The 21,619-nt window shown below is 40.2% G+C and overlaps 1 protein-coding gene across 2 annotated transcripts in view; it reads right to left on the minus strand.

The window, feature by feature from the left end:
* ANTXR2 (ANTXR cell adhesion molecule 2) overlaps positions 1–21,619 on the minus strand; it is a 119,447-nt gene that overhangs the window by 60,178 nt on the left and 37,650 nt on the right. For both annotated transcript variants that reach the window (XM_049814872.1, XM_049814871.1), the window contains exon 11: positions 3,081–3,159. In XM_049814872.1, coding sequence (XP_049670829.1) covers positions 3,081–3,159 — 79 coding nt within the window. The remainder of the gene's footprint in view (positions 1–3,080; positions 3,160–21,619) is intronic.

Raw genomic sequence — 21,619 nt, forward strand, 5'->3', positions numbered from 1 at the left:
ATTAAGTCATTCAGTCATCGGTAACGGGCCCAAGTTGCCCCAATGCAAGCCAGGATTATTTCTGCTGAGGTCAGTGGATTCATTTTGATGTAAAACTGATATCCTTGAGATAAGAACAAGGCCCAACTTGAAGAAAAGAAAGGGTACATCAACTGCTAAGAAACGAGCTGTTACGACACAAACGGGAAAAGTCTCCTCCTAAGTCTGTGGATAAGAGGTGCCCTTCTCCTCCCATGAGGACACCAGTCTGTATGGATTGGTAGGTGTGTGGAATTTTAAGGAATCTATACTAACAATACATATATAAGGCTTTTATGCTTATAACCCATACATCTGGGGCATTCACACTGTACAGACTATAGCACTCTAAATCCCTGCAGTAGTGCTATTTGAACCTGAAGGCACCATCCCAAGAAGTTCTGAACAAGCGTTACTGCTTCCAGCAATACTGCTTTTAATGAAGAAATGAGCAGACCATCTCCCACCACCTCAAACTCACATCCTGTAGGTGCTTTTATTCTTACACTCGGTGTTCTGTGCTGCTGTGCTGGTTTAGAACAGCACTGAGAAAAAGGCAACAGTGACCTTATGAAAAGAGAAGTTATTCAGACTACAGCTGGGGAAAAAGGAAAGGAGGGACACCCAGGCCATCACTAAGGCTTGAGTAGAGCATGAGTAATTCTGTCAAAGTGAGAAAAGTTGCACTGGAGATACACCATTGCAAATGGAAGGTGAAACAGAGCTTTATTCCAAGAACGCGTAGGTGCAGCGAGGCATACGTATTTACGTGAAATGGGTAAGATGCATGCCACAGTGCCTAGATGCAATATATTTTTTGTTTGTTTTCACTGCAGCAATATGTGTTCGCTAGGGGAGGCTGTAACTTCTGATTCTTATATACCAGCTAGCCATCAGCTGCTTAGCTATCAGAATTAGTGGAACAATTCTAGCAGTGACCCATTTCTTGCAGTTGCCCATCTGCTACTATGGAAACAGCAGTTCTCCTTGTATGGAGCTGTCTTTGCTGCAACATGTATGAAAGGCGGGGGGGGAACAACAAAAAAACATGATCAGAAATACAACAGTTTTTCCTGTCAATGCACATCTGTACTCATTCTGTTTCTCGGTAGTGAAAACTTTTGACCGCAAAGAAGCACTGCGAGAGTACAGCAGAGAGAAGACAGCCATACCCAGCAATTTGGTATGATCTGCTTTGCATCAGTGCTTTCTTTTTATGTATCTGTGCAATCTTAGCAATTTTTAAGGGGGCATGGAGACAGACTTAACATGTGCTGCTTTCTCAGTCTACTGTTAGTCTCCAGCATCATCCTGTGACTGTACTGTCCTTACGTTATCATACTGTCCTTCAGCGTGCTTTGGTGTAAGATTGAAATGCTTCCAAATGATAAAGAGGCCCTTAAACAGAGAAACGTGATTTCGGTAGCATGTTTCTTCAGCTCTCGATTCATTCAGGCTTTCTTCCTGAAACTGACGGGCTGAACTTAGATGACTCTGATTTCTACAGTTACCCAAGTATTTAGTTTTTAAATTAATAGAAGAAAAATGTCTTTTTTTTTCTCTATTAATTACCTATGAGCATTAAAAATATTGTTGGAAAAATACATGCTGATAAGCAGAAAGTGCTGTTCCGTATGCTTCTACGCCTGACAGGAAAGCTGCACTAAAGTCACACTTCAAATGAGACAAATTCAAAGAAACACAGTATCCACGCGTAGCACATTTTCAAAACCTCCATCCCTACATAGTGGTCTTGTGTTTAACTGCAAAAATTTTAACTGTCCTATGTAAAACAGAAAACAGAAGAAATTAACAGAGAGCAGAAATGTAAGATTGGAAATTTTATATATTAAGTTTGAAAAGTCACTGTCTGCGTAAGTCTGTGGTTTATCCTGCAAGCTGTTTTAACTCTTTTCCATAAGCCTACGATAGAAACATAGTTAACCCTAGGCTTAACCTAGGTAGTCCAGCCTGTGCTTTGGCAAAGACTCCTAATTTATAGAGTTGAGAGCCTACGCTCCTTATTCCGGCACCAACGGTAGGTATCTAAAGTTACAGAGCGCTAGTATCCTCCTGTAGGATTCTAACCATCTTCCATAACCAGGCTGAAGTCCTAAGGTTCTGCCTCCTCAGCTTCAGCCTGCTCCCACTGAACCTACTCAGTACCTGGCTCTTATGACTTGATTGTATTTATAGTGAGCAAGTCTCTGATGACATGGAAGCTTCCCAGTATTTTGAAAGCCACAGCTGCACACTGTGCTAAAGTAATTTTTTGTAATACATATAGCAAAATACAATTTGCAAGCTACAGAAAAATATAAGCCCTGCACAAAGAAGGAATACACAGACACTGCTTGGATTTCAGGGCAGAGCCGGCTGAGGTAGCCTTGGAGAGGAGGAGAATTCCAGGGCTTTCCCTCTACATATAGTTCTGCATATGGTCTAAATCAGCAGCCCCTGAAGCAGCTAGCAAAACAGATTCAGCAGCAATGAAAGGAGAAACCCCTATAGCAGAGCCTATGTCAGAAAGCAAGGGTAAGTCTCCAAGCCTGCCACGCGAGAGATAGCTTTTGTGTGTTATTAGGAAGTCTTGGATGATACATACAGCAATACTTCACTTATGCGGAATCCTGCAAAAAAAGAACTTCCTAAAATAAAGCTGTTTGCCACCTTAATGGAAAGAATTAGGGGAATTGTTTTATATAACCACAGGAAAAAATCTTGTCTGTAACCCCTCACACACACTTCGACAGGGAATTAAAAACAGCTGAAAACTCTTTGTTACATGTAGTGGTGTTATGAAACAGATTCTAAGCGTGTCTCCAAATACAGAGAAAGCAACTTAACATATATTTATGTATGCGCCTACATAAAGAACTCATGTGTCATTAAATAATGTATATTCTGTATGTGTCTGCACAGGTGTATTTTTTAGTTAGGTGGATTTGTGCATTCTAAACATCTAACAGGACTCGCTGTGCATTGAGAGGTCATGCAATGGTAAAACCAAAAGAAACTGGATTTCACGATTTTACATTGAATGATGTTAGCCATTTACTTACACACTCTGAAGCAGTGATTGTTAATGAGCTGGACATGAAAGACTGCCCTTCATTCAAACTCACCAAAACTTCCAGAGTTCTGGAAAGAAAGAAAGAAAAAAAAAATCAGCAGCCATAAAACAGTCAATAAAAGCACATATATGGTGCGGAGGCACTTGTACCTACAGACTGTTCAACAGAGAAAGTGTTCCAAGAGAGGAAAATGGGAGTTGGGGCCTCTGAGCTGCCCTAGACATCAGAAGTGACTTCACAGCATTGACAAAACTAATGTGGTTACTTTGTGTTATCATTTCCAGAAACCTCTGATGACTTTTAAGTGATCAAGATACTTAGCTGCTACAGGGTTGCTGGACCTTGTAGCTTTCAGAACCCAATTTTGGGTCATTTCAGACGGAGCTTTCTTTTCCTCAATTTATGCTGCTTAAAACGAACAATACAGTCTGCCGCAGGTACTGTGCTCATTACTGTTTGGAAGTAATTTTAGTCTTCTCGACAGAGAGCTGTCTGAGTAAAGAACAGCCCTTCTCTATTACACGTAGCGTAAAATACTCCAAAAAGTTTTACGTAAATAAACTGAAGTTCAACTGTAAAAATAACATTGTTTTGTCTGTTCCATAAACATCTCTTTAGTCATATGCAGACGTTATGGATAAAATGTCGGATAATTATAAATGGTCAAGACTTTCTATAAATAGTACATAAACACTGCATACAAATAGTATGTGGTTTACATTTTACAAATTAACCCTAGAAGAAAACAACACATGGTGAATGTTAAACATAAGAAGACTCTTCAGCTTCTCTGGCTTGGATTCCCAAGATTCAGACAGTTATATTATGCATAGATGTAATTAAATAAAAATATAGATATCCATGAACTAAAATGATTAATCATTTATACTGTTCTTATATGTCATGAATTTTCATTCTGGCACAAATGCTTTAGTCAATATGGAGTTCAAAGCTATTTTAACTAATTTGGCTAATTTCTTTTTCAGTTTTAGTAAAAATGATGTAAGTTGCTTCCGCTAAACTCATTTTTAAATGATCTGTGTTATGAATAATTGATCTAACAGAAAGAATAACTTTAATTTACTTCTAATTATTACTGGAATAAGTGAATCAGAACAGATAAAAATAAAAAATTAATTCAATTCCCTTCCAATGCACTAAATAACACAAACTATACAAAACTTTTGTTAGTGATGAATTTTTTAAATGTGATGCTTTTAATTACTTTATTTTCAATGTTTTGCTTTGCCACTTTAATGAGAAATGCTGTGGGAAATTTCAGCATGACGATTCTGCTCAATTTTGACTGGCAAAACAGTCCTATTGACTATAGCGCAAGAGGATTTCATGCTGTGCTTTTTCTTGATCAGAGGACTTCAGTACACCCTGTGCTGTGGAAAACACAGCCCAAATCCTGACAGGTGTCCCTGAAGGAATTTGTGTGTTTAAACTGTTACACTTTTTGGAGATTTGTGCATCATAAACACATCACACGAAGTGTTTTTCTGTCCAAGTCACTAACCTACAGTCCAGTTAGATTAACATGACTCTCTCCAGTGACCTGGGATCGCATCATTTTGCACAGACTCTGGCCATACTACTCCATTAACTATGACTGTACAGGTGTAACTGACTCATAGAATCATAGAATGTCTCAAGCTGGACAGGAATAACTGAATTCATCCCATAAATACTGAAGAATCCACAGCACACAGATGTGGTTTTGGATGGCAACTTTTCAGTTAAGCACAAATTCAGAGAGGAAAGATTAATCTCTTAAATGTTTCATTTTACCCAATTAGCCTTGTCTTTTTAAAGCATGACTTAGAGAGACACGCCACAGGCTCCGTACCAAGTTTTGAACTTGGTTACACCCAAGAAGGGGCATTCATTGCAGTCATGTTTCCTGAACATAAAAGCTATTCAGCTGTTCTACTTTTTCTGAACTTTCCTAAGTAATGGTGGGTGCCTTCCTGCTGACTGATGCTATAATTGGGATTATATTGCTGGGTTCAAAGCCTGCTAGCATGGCAAGAACCCTTCCAGCTGGTCTAAATTCCAATGCAGTACACCAAGTAATTTTGATTTTTAAATTAACGTATCATGTTCTTTAAGAACCTAGATCCTTATATACCTCCTGCACTGACTTTATTTCCAATCAGTTTTAACTATGTCTACATACATTGTAAGTTTTCCTCAGCTTTTTTATCTTTGGTTGGAATCATTTCTGTAGTGTCTTGTTGGGCAAAACTCCCACTGAGAACAAAAATAATTCTGCCTATGCACTAGTGAAGAACTGCTGGATTTGGCCAGTAATATCTGACTACAGTTGCTGCTAGCTACTGGGGTCGAATTTCCAAAACACTTTCAGATGCTTGCTTTTTCCCCATTTAATTTGTTTTAAAAAAAGTGAATGTGAATCCTTGATTTCCTATGGGGATTCTTCTGCTATCCAATCAATTTCCTTCGCTGCCTGGCAGTATAATCCTTCCTCCTGACCCATGTGTACTTGTCAGTCAGGCATATTTTCTAACATCATTTCACCATGCTTTTTATCCTCCGGCAGTTTGTTGATTTACACGACATGCTAGTACCAGTCCCAAACCTACATGGTTGAAAAGGAAGATGGATCGGTGGCTGACTACCATTGCCAGCACTAGCAGGCACTATCTCAAGTGTCATATACTTGGGCTGGCATGTTTTTCAGCTGAGCAACTAGGAAACAAAACATATTTGAAACTTCAGAAGAGAAGTAAAGTATTGTTGAGGCATGTTCTCACTATGCTAGCAGTGCCTCTAACTGCTACTCATGTTTAATTTCATCCTCCTGTATAAGAAAGCCTATGCAAAAAACCTGCTAAGTCCACTAAAATGATCATATAAATTATTTCATACAGGTCTTCATAAAAGTAGGCTTCCACATATCCCTTAGATCTTTAGGAAACAAATTACTTCTTTTGCAGCAATGCTTCCTATACCCACAACCTCCAGGCTGCCCCCCCCGCACCCTGATGGATTTGTCAGCAAAAATCTAGGTGTGCATCGTGGCTTACCCAAAGGTGGATATTCTAACTCACTAAAATACTGCATTTCATACTGTTCCAGTGTGAGAGAGTGACAGTGTATCTTGGGAATTCCTGGACCTATGACTTAGGTATTGGGCTTTCTTGGCTCCCCTAGAAAAAGTCCAGCTTTCAAGACTTAACAATCAATACTGTTAAACTTCTCACTCCATTTCCCTCTTGTGCATTAAAGCCTGAAGCAAAAGTCACCCTTTTTTCTTCTATCTTCCCTGTGTCATGCAGCAAACTACATACTCCTGCCGCGATACGTATTATTTTCTTAAATTTATAGGGACGGTTCTCTCTTGCCTTCGTATGGAACATCTGTATTAGTCTTCTACTAGCAGTCTTCTATAGCTACCACGCTTATGCTGTTGGCCACCGTGAGCTTGGTGAGTCTTGGCTGAAACATGCAAGGTTTGTCTAATTTAGCTATTAAGAAATCAAGCTATTTTTTTAGATGGTCTTTGTTAGTAAATTGAGTGAAACAGGAACCTGAAAGACGTTTGGATAAAACACTCCAGAAGACCATCTTAACCCATACCAAAGAAAAGGATCATTGCCCAGCTATCTAGTGGATCTTGACATTTCCTTGAACTCACTAGGGTTGTATGAAAAATTTTGTATAATACTTAAGATTTCCAAGTGGACTAGTGCCCATGTTTACATCTTACTGTTTGCTGCATAGAGCTGGCCTCTGTTTATGTCCACTGACGAGCTCCACTCAAACAGGGATTCCCCAATGGATTGAGAAGTGGTAACGTTACCACTACTGTCCTCTACTAGAAAAGGCAGCTTTAAATTCCAGTCCCACCAAAAAACGTTTGCTCGGCTAATGTGCTGTACACACCTGAGAGCTACATTCCAGCTCCGTTCCCTTATCTAAATATTTTACCTGGGATTTAGGAGAAAAACAGCGAGTAGGGAGGTCTGTAATCTATTCTCTTACACAACTTGCCCGAGTCCCAGAGGGGTGGTGTGCCGAGCAGGCAGGGTCACGGGGACACAACTCCAGTATTTGAAGCTGTTTTTCTTAGCTTCGAAACAGAGTCACACTCGGGTGCTACCAGTTAAATACAAATAAACAATTCCTATCAGAGCACATGAGTTGGTGGAAACAGATCCTCAAAAGTGGCACAAAAATCTCAGTCCAGCAAAATGCCCAGGAAGAAACTTGCCATTAACTGAACAGAAGCATACCACAAAGTCTGCTCAGGCCAGTTACTGAAGGCCAGTTATTACAGTTACTAAAATGAGGAGCTTACCCATATCTTTAAGAGATGCCACTAAGCAAGCTCCTGTTTCCGTCTGGGACTGAACTCTGCTGCCAGTGAGGTCTACGGATCTGATCCTCATTCACAGCAACGCCTCTGTACACCGTTCCAGCAGTGCAGACGGCCATGGAAGAGGGCACCAATAACCCATGTGTCTAAAGAGCCAGGCCCACAGCTCACTGACTCCCACAGACTCCGGTAAGAGCCGGTTTCGAGTCCCTGGTGCCATGGACCACCTCGCTACTGTCAAGCTTTGCATTCCCCCAACCTTCAGCTGTCAGACAGTCTGACAAATATCCCAAGCAACAGGCTCACTGAACACATCAGCTATCAGCACATATACAAAGCAATAGGAACAACCAGTTTCCCTATCAACTTCCATTCTGATACACAGCTGCAGGGATAAGCCATTTGAGATTTTCATACTCGCTCAGTTCTAGAAGCCACAGAGTGAACTCACACAGATAATTATCTCATCTTCAAAAGGATGAACCCATCAACATACAAAATCACTTCCTTCCTGAAACAGTCATGTCTGTAGGGTATAAGAACTGTGTTTTTTCATTTCTTTAGCATCCACCTGTTTGATGGGCTCTGTGTACTTCTGATTCCTATAAACACTACCCCTTCAAATTTGGAGTTCCAAAAACTAGGTGTCCTATTTCTTCTACTCATTCTTTCACAAACATCCAAGAGAGACGTATACATAAACACATCTAGTGTTTACTAGTAAATGTCCGCATGTGTGAGGCTTTTAGCTCAGCACTCTGCATGAACTACAAATATTTTGAAAATAAAGTGACATTCAGCAGTGGTTCTAGTTTTTGGGCACCTTTATTTCCCTGTGGTGATTGTCAGTATTCTGTGAGCGTCAGGTTCCTTCAGTAAAGTTCAAATCAGCTAAGAGCTGAACCAGCCTACGTCACCAGATAACATTTCTAAATCTTTGGGCCTCTACTGATGCTTTTTTCTGTAGACTGGAGGACTACAATTTAATGGGTTATAAGACTGCAGTGATTTTTCATGACAGGCTGTGCTCAGGAGGGAGGGAGGAGCACAGATTTTGGTCAGCTGGTCATAAGATCATCCCTTCAGTCTCCCTGGTGGAGGTGATCAGAAACGCCTCAAAAATGTCTCCACAGGCACTAAATGCCTGGTTTTGTAAGCCTGTATGGCCAGATCTCCCTGCAATTATTTATGTGATTTACATGACTACACCCACAGTATCTTAATTGCTTTCCAAAGACTCAGGGAAAAATGCCTTCTGCTGAGGTGTGTAGAGAGAGCAAGACAAGACAAGAGAAGGTGTCGGTGTCCCACCCTAGCACCACAAGAAAGACCATCCTGGCCTGTGAGGCCCGCATTTGAACCCTCACTGTGCCCGATTCACTGTGAATCTGGTCACACCCGAACAGCACAGCTATGCCTGCCAGGGCAGACTGTCCCTGAAGGGAAACAGACCTTTTGACACAACCTTATTTTTGCAAGGAAGGGTTAGACTGATACTAGTTTCGTACCAGCACAGAGCAAAATACAAGTGTTGAGCTCTTGAAGGCTGCTGCAGAAGAGATTATCTCCTCAGGTCAACTCTGAATAAAACCCACGAAGAATCAGGAAGTGTAAATGTTGATGTTGCTGTAGCGACCCAGGAAGACATCCTCTGAGGCCCAGCTGAAACCTCACCTTTGCTGTGTGACACATTCTGCGTGGGTCACGTTGTGGATTTTACATCTGTGCACACAGGAAGGAGAAGCAGACCCCCAAGGGTAACAATCAGAGGTTCTAGTAATCGAGGCCCGCTCACGCCGTACACGGTTATACCCAAGAACACAAGGTGTCAACCAGCTTCTCTATGTCTAGCTTGAAAAAACATGGCTGCGGGAACAAGCCTCCCAGGAAAGACAAGCGCAGCCCTTCACACTGTTCCTCAAAAATGCAGCAGTGCCCAAAGCCAGCATCTTTTTAAGTTTTTTAGCCAGGATGCTCATTCCTATCTTCTGATCAGTTCTGACACAGCACTTGAGTAAAGTGGTATCAAAGAGATGGCAAACTTGAGCTAATAAGCATCTGTAATTAACATGCTGTGCAGATACTCACAAACGCTATTGCTTTTTATGTACCACAGGTCTAACGTGCAATGTTCCAGTGGTCCATACTTTTAAATCTATTTCACTGTAATAGGAAAAACTATGGGTTTTATTTACAGTTCATAGCCCTTGCTCAATGTGAAAGGGCTTTTCCTATATTTTGTCTGTGAAGTATCACTTTTTGGATGGGAATCAATCCTGGAAGACTTAGTCTTAAAAGAGCTTTTAAAAAATGTTCTGATTTATGACCAAAGTTAACCACAAGACTCTTGCAACTTTAAACTGCATCAGTCATGGCCTGTTGGCTGTTCTAATAAATAATTTACCAAAAAACTGTAAATTGAGAAGACCCAACAATTGCAATCCTTTCTTTCCTTTATGTCCACTGCTGTTTTATTGTTACAGAAGAGGGACGTGGCCCACTGCCATATGTCACTACAGCTCTGGTCTAAAGAATTTCATAGCCTATGAAATACAGCTGACATTTCAATCCACAGTAACCTATTTGCAAAGTATTCATTTGCTCCTTACTTTACGAGTATCCAATAAAAGACTGCCATTTTATGACCCATTAAAAAAGATGAAAAAATTAAATAAAATTGTGAAAGACATTTGCTGGAAGTAATAAATAATTTACCTCCAATTTTCACGCACTGAAAATTAAACTGGCAACTGCTCAAAAAGTTACTAAAATTATGGTGACAAAGGTATTTTAGAATCAAGTGTGAGCATTAAAATAGCTAAAATGCTGTACATAGTAGGAAGGAAAAAATAGATCTATGTATTTAAAAGGGTGCTTTCCCTTAGAAAACCTGCCTCCATGAATCAATATATAGCTTTATTACACAGTTAATATTGGTAAACCAGTAGTAAGTGTGTGTGTCTATGTGTTCTAAATAGATCTATACATACATATGCATGCGTTTGCATACGTATATATTTATGTATAGAGAAATCACACACTGGAAAAAACCAGTAACAGTGGTGGGAGAAGGGTTTGGTGGAACTACCGATTTCAGTATAAAATTTTGCATGCCTATCACTTTATCCCCATGTAATTTACCATCCCCTACACAACAGTCTGGTGGCACAGAGGGGTACCACCGTGACCATACTTTATTTTGAATGGCATGTTCAAGTTTTTAACACAGAAATATTCACCACTGTTCACAGCTGCAGCAAATACAAAGTGTCATTCAGTGCAAGTATTTAGCGTTCCAGAGTTTGAAGGAAAAGCTCCATGGCCAAAAGCTACCGACCTCATCTTGGGAGGCAGACTGGTATTTTTAGTGCCAGGTGAGGCAGCCTTTGCCATGCCACCCCTCATTTTCTGCTTAAAGGTTGTAAAGCAGGGGTAGTGGCATACACAGAGAGACAACCAATGCTCAGCTGTCGGGTAGGGGAGACAGCCACTGGACTCTGAGTGATAGGTGATGGTGTCTCAGTGGGGTCAGCTCCCATCTCACTGTATGGGCACAGGGCTTTCATCTGACCAACTTGAGTTTGAAATTGTTGGCCGTTATTTGCTAGGGATAAAACTTATATTTCCCCACACATTCTCACCAACCAAAGTATCCTTTCCCCTGTTGCCGGTTAACAAACACTCCAGGACCACAAATCTGACTCTCTGCATCTAGGGATGCATCCCTGAAGCAGAAGGAGGCAACACAAAGCCACAGAGTAAGGTATTTCAAGTCCATGCTTCTGGTTTTGTTCTGCTTCCTAGATCAAAAGCCCCAGCTGCATAAGGACACAGCAAGTTCCCTTGGACCAGGGTTACAAACCTCGCTTGCCAAATGTTTGGTGCAGTTCCACTGTGCCAAGGGTCATCTATGCCTAGGAAGCACAGGAAACAGTTTACTCAAGTCGATAGGGACTGTACTGGGGACAATTAATAATCTGCAGTTATGATAAATGGTCAGAGTTGTTTTCCTCCCTCCAACCACACAGGCATAAAAAAGAATATTTATTTATTTTTCCAGAGGACAGCAAGACCTGCACTCTATGCAAGTCATTATCATGGTTCTGGGATTTTGGTAAAGAATTAGTATAAACTTCCCCCACCATCACCCCCACCTTGGTGTAGCTTAGCACTGACATAAATTCAAGTTACAGTTCTCTTAGAATCCCCTCGTTACCCCAGAACTATCTAGCTTTCTCAATGGAGTGTTCAATGTATTGTCTATCTGCGTTTGGCTTTCCATGGGAAACAGTCAGAAATATAGAGATATGTAAGTATTTCACCGCTGGAAAGTGCTAGTGAATTTGAAAGAACTGGAAGCCAGCAATGAACTAGCTCTGATCTCATGGAATCATGGGAACCTGCAGTAACAGGGTATGAAATGTCATTATTATGTTAAATTAGTCTATTAATTCAGCTCAGGATACTATGTCCACTGCATAATATTAAGCACTTAGTTCTGCTCACGCACTCTTTCTTAATGCTCTGGGAACACTATGTGCCCTATTGAGGAACGTGAAGGACTGCATTAGAAATTACTACTGATCTTAACATCAGATCCATATGTCTTAGGAGCCAGTTAGCCTATACAATTCATTGAGGATGTTTCCATCTGTGAATAGTTCCCATTATAATCTAATTGTGTCAAACTAAATGTATTTCTAAAATATTTTCAGAAGTTAATATTTATAACAGACATTAAGCCTAATCCAGCCATATTTCTGCTTTCCCCCTACCTGACTTTATTTCTCTAGCTCTTTTGGAGGGGGGAGATTGTACCATGTGAGTAACCAGTAATTGGTAACCATACTCTTTTTTATTTTTGTTGGAACAAAATGCTTGCATAGGGAAAAAAAACAGCTGAACTGCTGGTGCTGAAAATAAATGATAAGTCTCAGTAACTTTGCAAAGAAAGGAATTAGTACAAGTAGGAAAGGATCTGATTGACATCAACTCTCTTTACCCAGTGCTACTGGGGAAGAACAGCTGTTTACATTGAAGGATAATGTTAATATCAAATCAATGGGCCTAATTAGCCATGAGTACACCTATGATGGAGAAGTATTCTGGTCACCTGAGCACAGAGGCTCTGGAATAAGAACGACAGGTGAAAACAAACTAATTTGGAGATAGTATCCTGCCAATTTGTAAGCACAAGGAACTCACGCGGCTGACAAGGGCAGCAGGAAGTCAAAAGGGGTAAGCATTCAGTGCTTTTTTTTGTTTGTTTGTTTGTTTTTTGGTTTGTGTGTGTGTGTGCGCACACGCACGCCTTGGCTATCGTTACATCCCCTGTGTTAGAGAACTGCTCAGCTACTATGCGCAGGGAGGCCAGAAAGGCTTTAGGTAGGCTGACAAGCTATAGGAAGCCCAGTGTTTGTCCTGATGGCTGGTAGCTCTTTCTGCAATAGCGGACTACCTGTTCCCCTGCACCGAGCACTTCCTAAGGTACAACTGTACAACAAGTTACTGAGAGATAATTAGTCATGTGGGTTTATTGTGCTTTTCACTTTTTATAGTAATAAGTGTTATTATCCGAAATGTGCAGTACCTTAGTCGACAAGTTATCTCTTAACTGAGAAATTGCATTGAATCCTAACTTCAATTGCGCTCTCTTTTTCTGGACAAGGTGTTCTTTAATCAATATGTAGTTGCAACATAGTTTATAGACTGAGGATGTTGCTTTGAAAATGGATCCTTAAATCCACACTTGAATATTTAAATAAGTTGCTTCATTTTCAAGTGGCTAGGTACTCATCACATGCATTGCACCTTACAAGAACGAGTTATTTAGTTCTGTGGCCAGATTAGTCTCTTGCTTTGTCACAAAGGTTACGATAAGGCCATTTAGTCAACAATACCATAAAAAGATGGTAAATGGAAATTCTTAGTTAGAAAGATAACAGAAACTGCTCAACACACTCCATGAAATATTAATCCTTTCTTAAATGATTCTGAAAGATACGCAAGTCAAATCCACAGCTTGCATACAACTTGCCTTCCTTGGCACTTCTTCCCTGTGTTTGCAACATGTTTCTAAAAATTTTGCTTTTATCAGCCAAGGAGGAAGAAGTGACAAAATAAAAAGAATAACAGTAATTCCAGCCATAGCTGTAGGAAACAACACTAATTATCTCTTTCGTCTGGTTTTCAGCTACCCATTTCCATGTCACAAGAAAACTCAATTGTTACACACAACTTTTCTCAATACCCCTTAAAGCAGACAAATGAATGTTCTATTAAAATTAATGAACTTGACAAGTTATGGGCTTGTCCGAATAAACAGGTCATCCTGTATGTTTATCTAGGAGCTCTGGAAGTCACATGGTTTTGTGTACTTGAGCGTTTGCATGCAGCTTATGTGAGAGATACACCTGGTGTGACTTGTGAAGAACATCGCTTAAATATATGTTTGGACTTATAGTAACATATTCAGAATCTCTTAGCTTATCTACTTTGTATTCTTTCCAATCTGGTAAAAGGAAAGCAAAAAGACAAAGGCTAATTTTAACTTTACAATTGTTATTGAGTTAGTAAATAACACAGCATTGAAAGGTCATAATGTAGGATGAGCACAGCAATGATTTTTAGTTGTTAAGCATGTGCGTTGTAGGCAGGGTGACTGTTGGATGGAAATTGTCTGCGTGAGAGGTATTACAGTGGCTGCAGTGGTCTGTTATGCCAACACTGAGCTATTAAGATGTGAAAATTAGTGTTGGGTTAGGTCTAAGTATTACCTTATTGCCTGTTTTTTTAATGCTTGAAGTGTTAGAGGGAAGTACAACTGTGTAATCTTGACAATAAGTTAATGACACTTTTTGTGGGGGAATGTAAATCTGCTTATCATTCACGCCCAGCCCCCATTCACACACATTTCCAAAGGCATTCATATGCCTCCTTTGAGACAACTAATGATACTGTATCAGCTCTCTTTCTATTTAGATATTTATTTCATATTTGCTTGAAGAATCGGGCCAATGTTTTAGAAAGCACATTTAACTATACCATATGCCTACTTAAATCATCCCTATCAAACAAGTTGTAGGATAATGCTCTGGTTCATTCTGTTCTGTTTTCCCTTCCTTCACAATGTGTTTATGTATATTTATCCAATTTGTTCTGTTCCTCTTGCCAAATTGCAGGTTTGAGATCTCAACTATGCAGGGGCAGCTGTGCTATTGTTGATGCCTTACAAAACAAAGGTCACAGACTGAGCCTGTATCACTAGAACTAATGACAGCTGCGTGTTAACCATTATGGTATAGGCACAGAATGATCAGGGTTCATGGACCCTCATAAGTAGGAATAAATCTTACCTTGCGCTTTGGTAAGCAAGAACTCAAGTCTCATTTTTAAGAAGTAATTTTTGTGCAAATTGGCCTCTTGCAAAATACCCTGCTGTTTATTTAATTTATTGACATAATTCCTCCCTCCATCTGGAAAAAAAAATAACTTTAAACAGCCCCACCAGAAAAAGCCAAAAACTGACAAACAAAATGACAGCTGAGTTGGAAGGAATTATCTCTTCTGTGTGTAACTAATCTTAGCTTTTCTCACTCTTGAGATTGATAAGAATTACCAGCTATTCCAGCCTAGGAAGTTACTGACCACATAAAGAAGTAGGCTACCACAGGATGACATCTCCTTCAAAAGAAGGTTGCTTCCAAACCTAGCCCAGCGACTCCAAGTAATGAAACAGCAGGGCGGGACTGTTTCAAATGCCCTTTGTTCAGTAAGAGAGATCAATCTGCAAGGCTTGTGAATTCAAAACTATTTGCCCCTTGGGTGGCCTGACGTATTATTCCTTCTCCTGCTGCCTTTTAGATCAGAAGCCAAGAGTCCAAAGTTATTTAAAAGGGTATTTCTTAGAGCTACATGTAGCTTTTGAAATACCGAAGAAGAGGGAATGTAATAGCTGGAGCAGACTAACGAGATGAGTTGAGGCACATGTCCACAGACCCAGCTCTGAGACTATACAGCTGGCTTTGAGGCTGTCTGTCGAAGGCTACTTCACCAGTGTGCTGTTAATTATTTAAAAGAGAGCACTGGGGAAACTACCATCACATCTGTCACCCACACACAGGCAGAACCTTCACTCATTGCAGGACCAGATGTGTTTATTCGAAGCATGTACTAACTAGCTACTTAATGGGTTAGAATTATTAGCCAGAAGTTAATTAGGCAAACACATAAAATATCAGTCACCTTACAAAAAGCATCATTTCTTTAACAGTGCTTTTACTTCTTCAGAACCATTATCAACCACAGGAAAAAGGAGGTGAAAAGTAAGCATCCCATAAAGGAGCTGCAGTAAAAAACAGATTTATGAAATCTGATTGCCATGAAAACTGCAATGCTCCAGGTGAATGCCTTAACTATGTGGCTCTTAATACTGCAAGTATACTAGCACAAGGGAGGGAAGAGGGAGGCTTGTCTAAGGATCTACAGGTGTTGGAGAAGAGAACGGAATTAGCATTGGAAAAAGTTTTTTCTGAGTATAGTCAAGTCAAACTTGAAAAAGGATGGCTTCACTGCTCCTGCATGTATTGTACGTATCCCTGAAGATGCAAGCACTTGTGTGGCATTCTGTCTGCATAATGAACTTGAAAACATTGCTGGCCAATGTAATGTGTTCTTGTTCCCCAGGAGGTGCATTTCAAAAGTAATTTTTAAGTTTCTGGCTCCAAGGTTCATGTCACAAGAAGCAGTGGATGGAGTCAAGGCGTAATATGCTCTATCTTTGAGCTAGTCAGGGCGGGGGGGGAACAGTTAGAATCCTTTCTTAGAAGCCTGCCACGACAACCATTTTGTAGAACACCTTTCAGCTGTTCTCAAATGAGAGCAGCTGTCTAGAAACCAAATGAGGTAATTTGCAGGATGAAGCCCACAATCCATTCATCTTCACTGTGTCTGTTTCCTTTCATGTGTCCATGCTCTTCCTCTTAAATCTGGTGCTGGTACTTAAAAAAAATGACACTGTGAAACCGGAAAGCAAGACTCAAAGTACCACTGTTCCACTGTCACAGCAACATCTTTCACTCCAACCACCTAGAACTAAGTAGGAACCATGTGCTTCCTCTTTGTATTGGAAGATTGTTTCCCGGGACAAGAGTGCCAGTGACAGCTTGGGTCTGAATTCTTGTGCTTTCAGCTAGTTTTAGTCTTCACCTGTATAGCTCCTGTAAAGAGTGCTCTAGGCCCCTGAAATAGTGAGCAGGAACTTCTTGGTGTGTCCTGTAAACTGCAGTGAATATGTTTTAAAGGGACTCCCACAGTACTGTTTTACTTTAAACTGTTTTTACATTATTTTGTCAGAAACCCATAGGAAGAAATGCACTGGATTCACAAGTCTACTTCTCCAACTGCACAGAGCCACAAGCTCTTCCAGAAGACAGAATACTGGCTTCCCATAAGTCCCTATTGAGAGAATGCTCTGAAAGCCATGTTTAACTTGAAGCTTGTGGTTAATTCCCATTGTTTTCAACCCTCAGCCCTGCATGTGATCCACAGCAAAAAGTGGAGCAGCTAATTCTGCCCTAATCTGTACTTCAGAGATAAAAATCACACTACCAAAACTCCAGCCAGAGAATGAGAAAACTCTTGCCTGCATTCAGGCTATCACGGGCTACGAAAAAAGGAAAGAAATAGAGCTTGTTTTAGCACCAGCTCTAACAAAAATAGACAGAGGGCAGGTAGTGCAAACTGTCAACCATAAGGAGCCAGATAGCATTACTAAACATTACAGGACTTACTTCCTGCTGTGGAAAAAACAATTGATTTTCTAAAAGTGAAACAGAATCCAAAAAAATGTTCTATTTTCATATGTTAGAGAAGTTGTGAAACTTAAGAGGAAGACGTGTGGATGCAATAGGTCATTAAGCTAGTTCCTGAAATATGTTACTTAAAGGCTGAAGGTGCTACACAAAATAAGGAGAGAGTTACTTATTTCTTTGCTCATCTTTTTATTTCGAAGGGCTGAGACAAGATCCGAGTGGTAAAGACAGGATCAGAAGGAAATCAGTGATAAACCAGAAACAAAAAAATATTGAAATTTAAAGACCTGAGAAGTGACAGCACAGAAACCACACAATGTTGCTCGTGTTTCTGAATTCCCTCTGAGCTGCCATCCCATTCACAAATGAGTGCAAAACAAGCAAAGCAGCTGCTGTCAACAGGAAGAACAAAGCCTTGAATGACACAGGCTCCTCCTACGAGAAGTCTAGTTAATAGCCAAATAAAAGCATGTCTCAAGGTAGCATCTGCAGTGCAGAAACATGAAGTGGTGTGCTCAGTCCTACAGATCATTTTCCACTATATTTTCTTTCTAGGACAAAAGTTACTTTTCTTACACTTGTAAGAGTCTGACCTATTTATTCTCCAATTACATTTAGACTCTGGTAAGACTTGCTCAGTAAGGTTAATTTTTCCCTCAGTAACTCCTTACTGGAATGTCTGGTTAGAAGTACATTTAAAGTTATCGCTGAACTTCTGTTGCCAAGAGCTCTTACTACTAGCAATCCATTAAAAAAAAATAAAAAATCTGCTGATCGGTAATAGATTATCTCATGCATTGTTGTGTGCTTTCTCTCAAGTGAACTGCACACTGCAGACTAAACTTAAGTCAGCTACTTTGAAACTGGAGACCACTAAGAGTTTGGGAATTCAAGTGTAGTAATTTTCCTTCCTACCACACAAAATAATTCCTATTTAATCTTTCCTTTTTAAATGCCACCAGCTGTTCATGTTGGACAGGATGTAGGAAGGGATATATGCAAGCTGAAGCCAATGTGATTTTAATAGAGGGCAAATGAGGTCATTAAAAAACAGTAGTGCAGACTGCACCATCTCTGCATGTGATCTGATCGCATTTATATTCAAGGTAACAGCAAGTGACCTCTCACTTGCACTCAGGTTTATGTTTGGACTTGTCCTTTTTGGCTTTGTTATTCCTTAAGCTTACAAGCCCAAGGAGAAAGATACTGCCTACTTCTGTCCTAGGGCACCCCTTAGATAGGTAAAGTGCCATTCACTGCAAGGGTGTCAAAATATCACTCAACTGAGAGATGGAAACCATGTGATACTCAAAGCAGTAATCTCACTTAACCTGATGGTTGCCCTTCTGTTGGCGTTTTGAAACACATAACCAACTTTTTGTACATGTGCTCAGATAAATTTAGCAAATATGTTTCAAGTTATGAGAAGCTTATGAATCTTGTTGGACCAAGGGGTAAATGCTCACTTCACTTTATGAGCTAATCTTAGAGCAAACACTGTCTGAATTCAAGTGCAGGATGCATAAAGGTGGAAGCTGGCCTGCAACACTGCAGCTGCATAAAAAAAAATAAACTTCCATAGTTCTCTGAACTATTTTAAGAACAATGATAATTTCTGAGCCTGTTGGTTCTTTTTGAATAATTCAGGCCTTCCATTGAAGGCAGAGGGGAATTTACCACTGGCTTAGAGGAAGAGAAGCCATCTGTTTGTGAAGTCAAGCCTATAGATATCTTTTCTGAATGCGTACTCAAAGAACTTAGAGCAAAATTAAGAGAAAAGAAGCCAAGGTAGAGCAAGAACGCAGACTTATAAAAACATACCAGTTTTTCCTGTACTGGTCTTCCAAAGAGACAAGGGCTCTGTTTTCTTTCCAAAGCACAATGACTACAGAAACATCTAAAGCAACAGAGAGGTCAAAGAAATCACGGATTTCTTGAGTTTGATCCCCTTGAGCTATGGCAAAACAGTAAATTCAAGCCTGAGCTAAAAAGGGGAACTGATTTTTCTCAAATATTTTGCAAGACCCTAAAAATACATGGCTTTTACATGGTCACCGCAGTAGAATCAGAGTCCTTTTTAGTAAACAAGCTTAGCTGTAACGTTACACTTGCCCTCACAGTATATAAGTGGTCTCTCAAAGTACATGAAGCAAAGCAATTCAACTCAAGTTTGTCTCCTCATCTTCTTCCTGCAGAGAGTGGGTACTACTTTTCCTTCCTGGATTATTTCAGTACTTTCTGACTTTTTTTGTAATGCATTGTTGGTCATGTAGAAATCCCAAGTAATTCTCATCTGTTAGCTAATCTGGCATCTTTTAAAATGAGCTGGTTTTGTAAGCAGGCTATGTGATTTTGTACTTCAGAAGTGGCACAACGAGAAGGTATTTTAAATGGCCCAAGCAGCACAGTCATGTTGCCACATAACCTAAGAATACCACAGGCATCTGCTACATGGTATTGTGAAAAAACAGGCTTTGAAAAGAATGCTTGGTTAAATCTACAGCTGGCATTTTGGAGGCTCCTAACTAAATGCAGCCAGCAGCTGGTAAGAAAGTAGAAATACACAATGGCGTTAAGTCCGGGAGACCAGGGGTTTACCAACCCAACACCTTGCGCAGTTTGCCATTTTAGCTATTCCACGTGGGTTTCTATTCTGCATGTGAAAACTGCAAATTCTTCAGTCAACAAGAGGTGTCTCCAATTAGAAAAATATAATGAAACCTATTAAGCGAGTCTTTACCCAGGAACAAAGCTGCAGGCTTAGAAGTCACAGAGCTAACTTTGTCTGCTTGTGTTGCTCTGAATTCCACTGAAAAGAGCACTAGAAAAAAAGCAGACTGGTTGTTGCTACGTTAGCAACTAATATTAGCTCCACTACATGAGGAATTACTGGGAGTTATCCAGCAATAGCCTGAGCTGTGCCAATGGAAAGTCAAGAGTTCAAGTAAGTACGTATCTTTCATAGCTGTCAGTCTTTTGCATAGCAAACTGTTTATCTCTGGGCCAAAGCTGTAACTACTTCAACATCAGGTTATGGAAGTATATTTCATATAGCAACTTAAAAAATTTTTTTTCCTGCAAAGCGGTACAACTTTATGTGTATTGCTCATGTGTTCGTTCATTCTTACGAACACTGCTGAGAAGAAACGTGACGTAATTATGTGCTTGATCTACGCTGCAATTACAATACGGTGACTTGTCTATCTCAATAACGCTTCACAGGCCAAACAAGCTCTACACAGAATAAGAAAAAAAATGCAGCATGTTCAAATAACTTCCAGTGTGCCTTAATTTATATAAATATTCCATGCATTTCACATTCCTTTGGCAGGATAGGCTGTTTAAATACTCTCAGACTAACAGTGTGTGGAAAAGCATTTACAGCTTCAGGTCTTGCGGTGCTTAATACTGGGGGCCTAATTTGCTACTACTGTTCTTCTGTTGTAAGGTAACTCCACTGAAATACTTGGCATGGAGAGGAGGGCTTCTTAACCTTACTGAATTACACGGTTCTGATGACAAAATCCGTTCTCTTACAGTTGCAAATGGTGCTGACTTGTTTTAGCTAAGACAGCAATTTGTTACAGCAGTTCGTTAGAGCTGTTTTGTTGTACACTCAGTACACAACCACATGCAGCCTAGCTCAACTGAAAATAGTGCAACTGTACTGCTTAACATAAAGGTGCACAGGTCTAACCAACTCCTGCATGTAGGACAAGATCAACATTTGCATAGCTGTGTAAGAGGCAACTTGAGTATCAAGAAAACATAACAGAGTTAAAAGCTCATCCCCTTCCTTTGCTCTGCATGTAACTCTCGCCCATGCTTGTTTCCCTGCATTGCCATAAACCAGCGCTCGCTCCTCAGAGGGGAGCTTTGATGGCTGCACAGAGGCTACAATGCAGCTCCTCTGCAGTGGTTCACCCCGCTCTCTTCCACTGGGGTTAATCGCTGGAGTTTTTTTCTTCTACCGCTACCAACCTTCCTCCTTCCGTTGCCATTTAATGCACAAAACAGATGTGCGTTTGGGGTTTTGCTATTGGTCTTACACTGCAACTGAGGCAGTTGATTGTTGCTTAACTCAGAAAATTAACTGGTGAAAATCATCTATGCAATATGCTTAGCTTTTAAAATGCTAAGAATTGCCACAGAAAAATGACAATGCAGAGCTGTAAGGAACCGCTGTGCTTCCTATTGGATTAATATTAACCTCATCCCAAATAACTCTCTGAGAAGAACTACTTGTAAAACAGGGAGAAAGTCAACAGCCCGAAAGCCTTCGCCCTGCTACAGGGCCAAGACCTGGCATGCATTTTTCTGAATTCTGATTAGCTTAGCATTTCACAAATCTGTACAATGAAGTTGAAGTG

The sequence above is a fragment of the Accipiter gentilis genome, chromosome 12, assembly GCF_929443795.1.
Source record: "Accipiter gentilis chromosome 12, bAccGen1.1, whole genome shotgun sequence".
NCBI lineage: Eukaryota > Metazoa > Chordata > Aves > Accipitriformes > Accipitridae > Astur > Astur gentilis.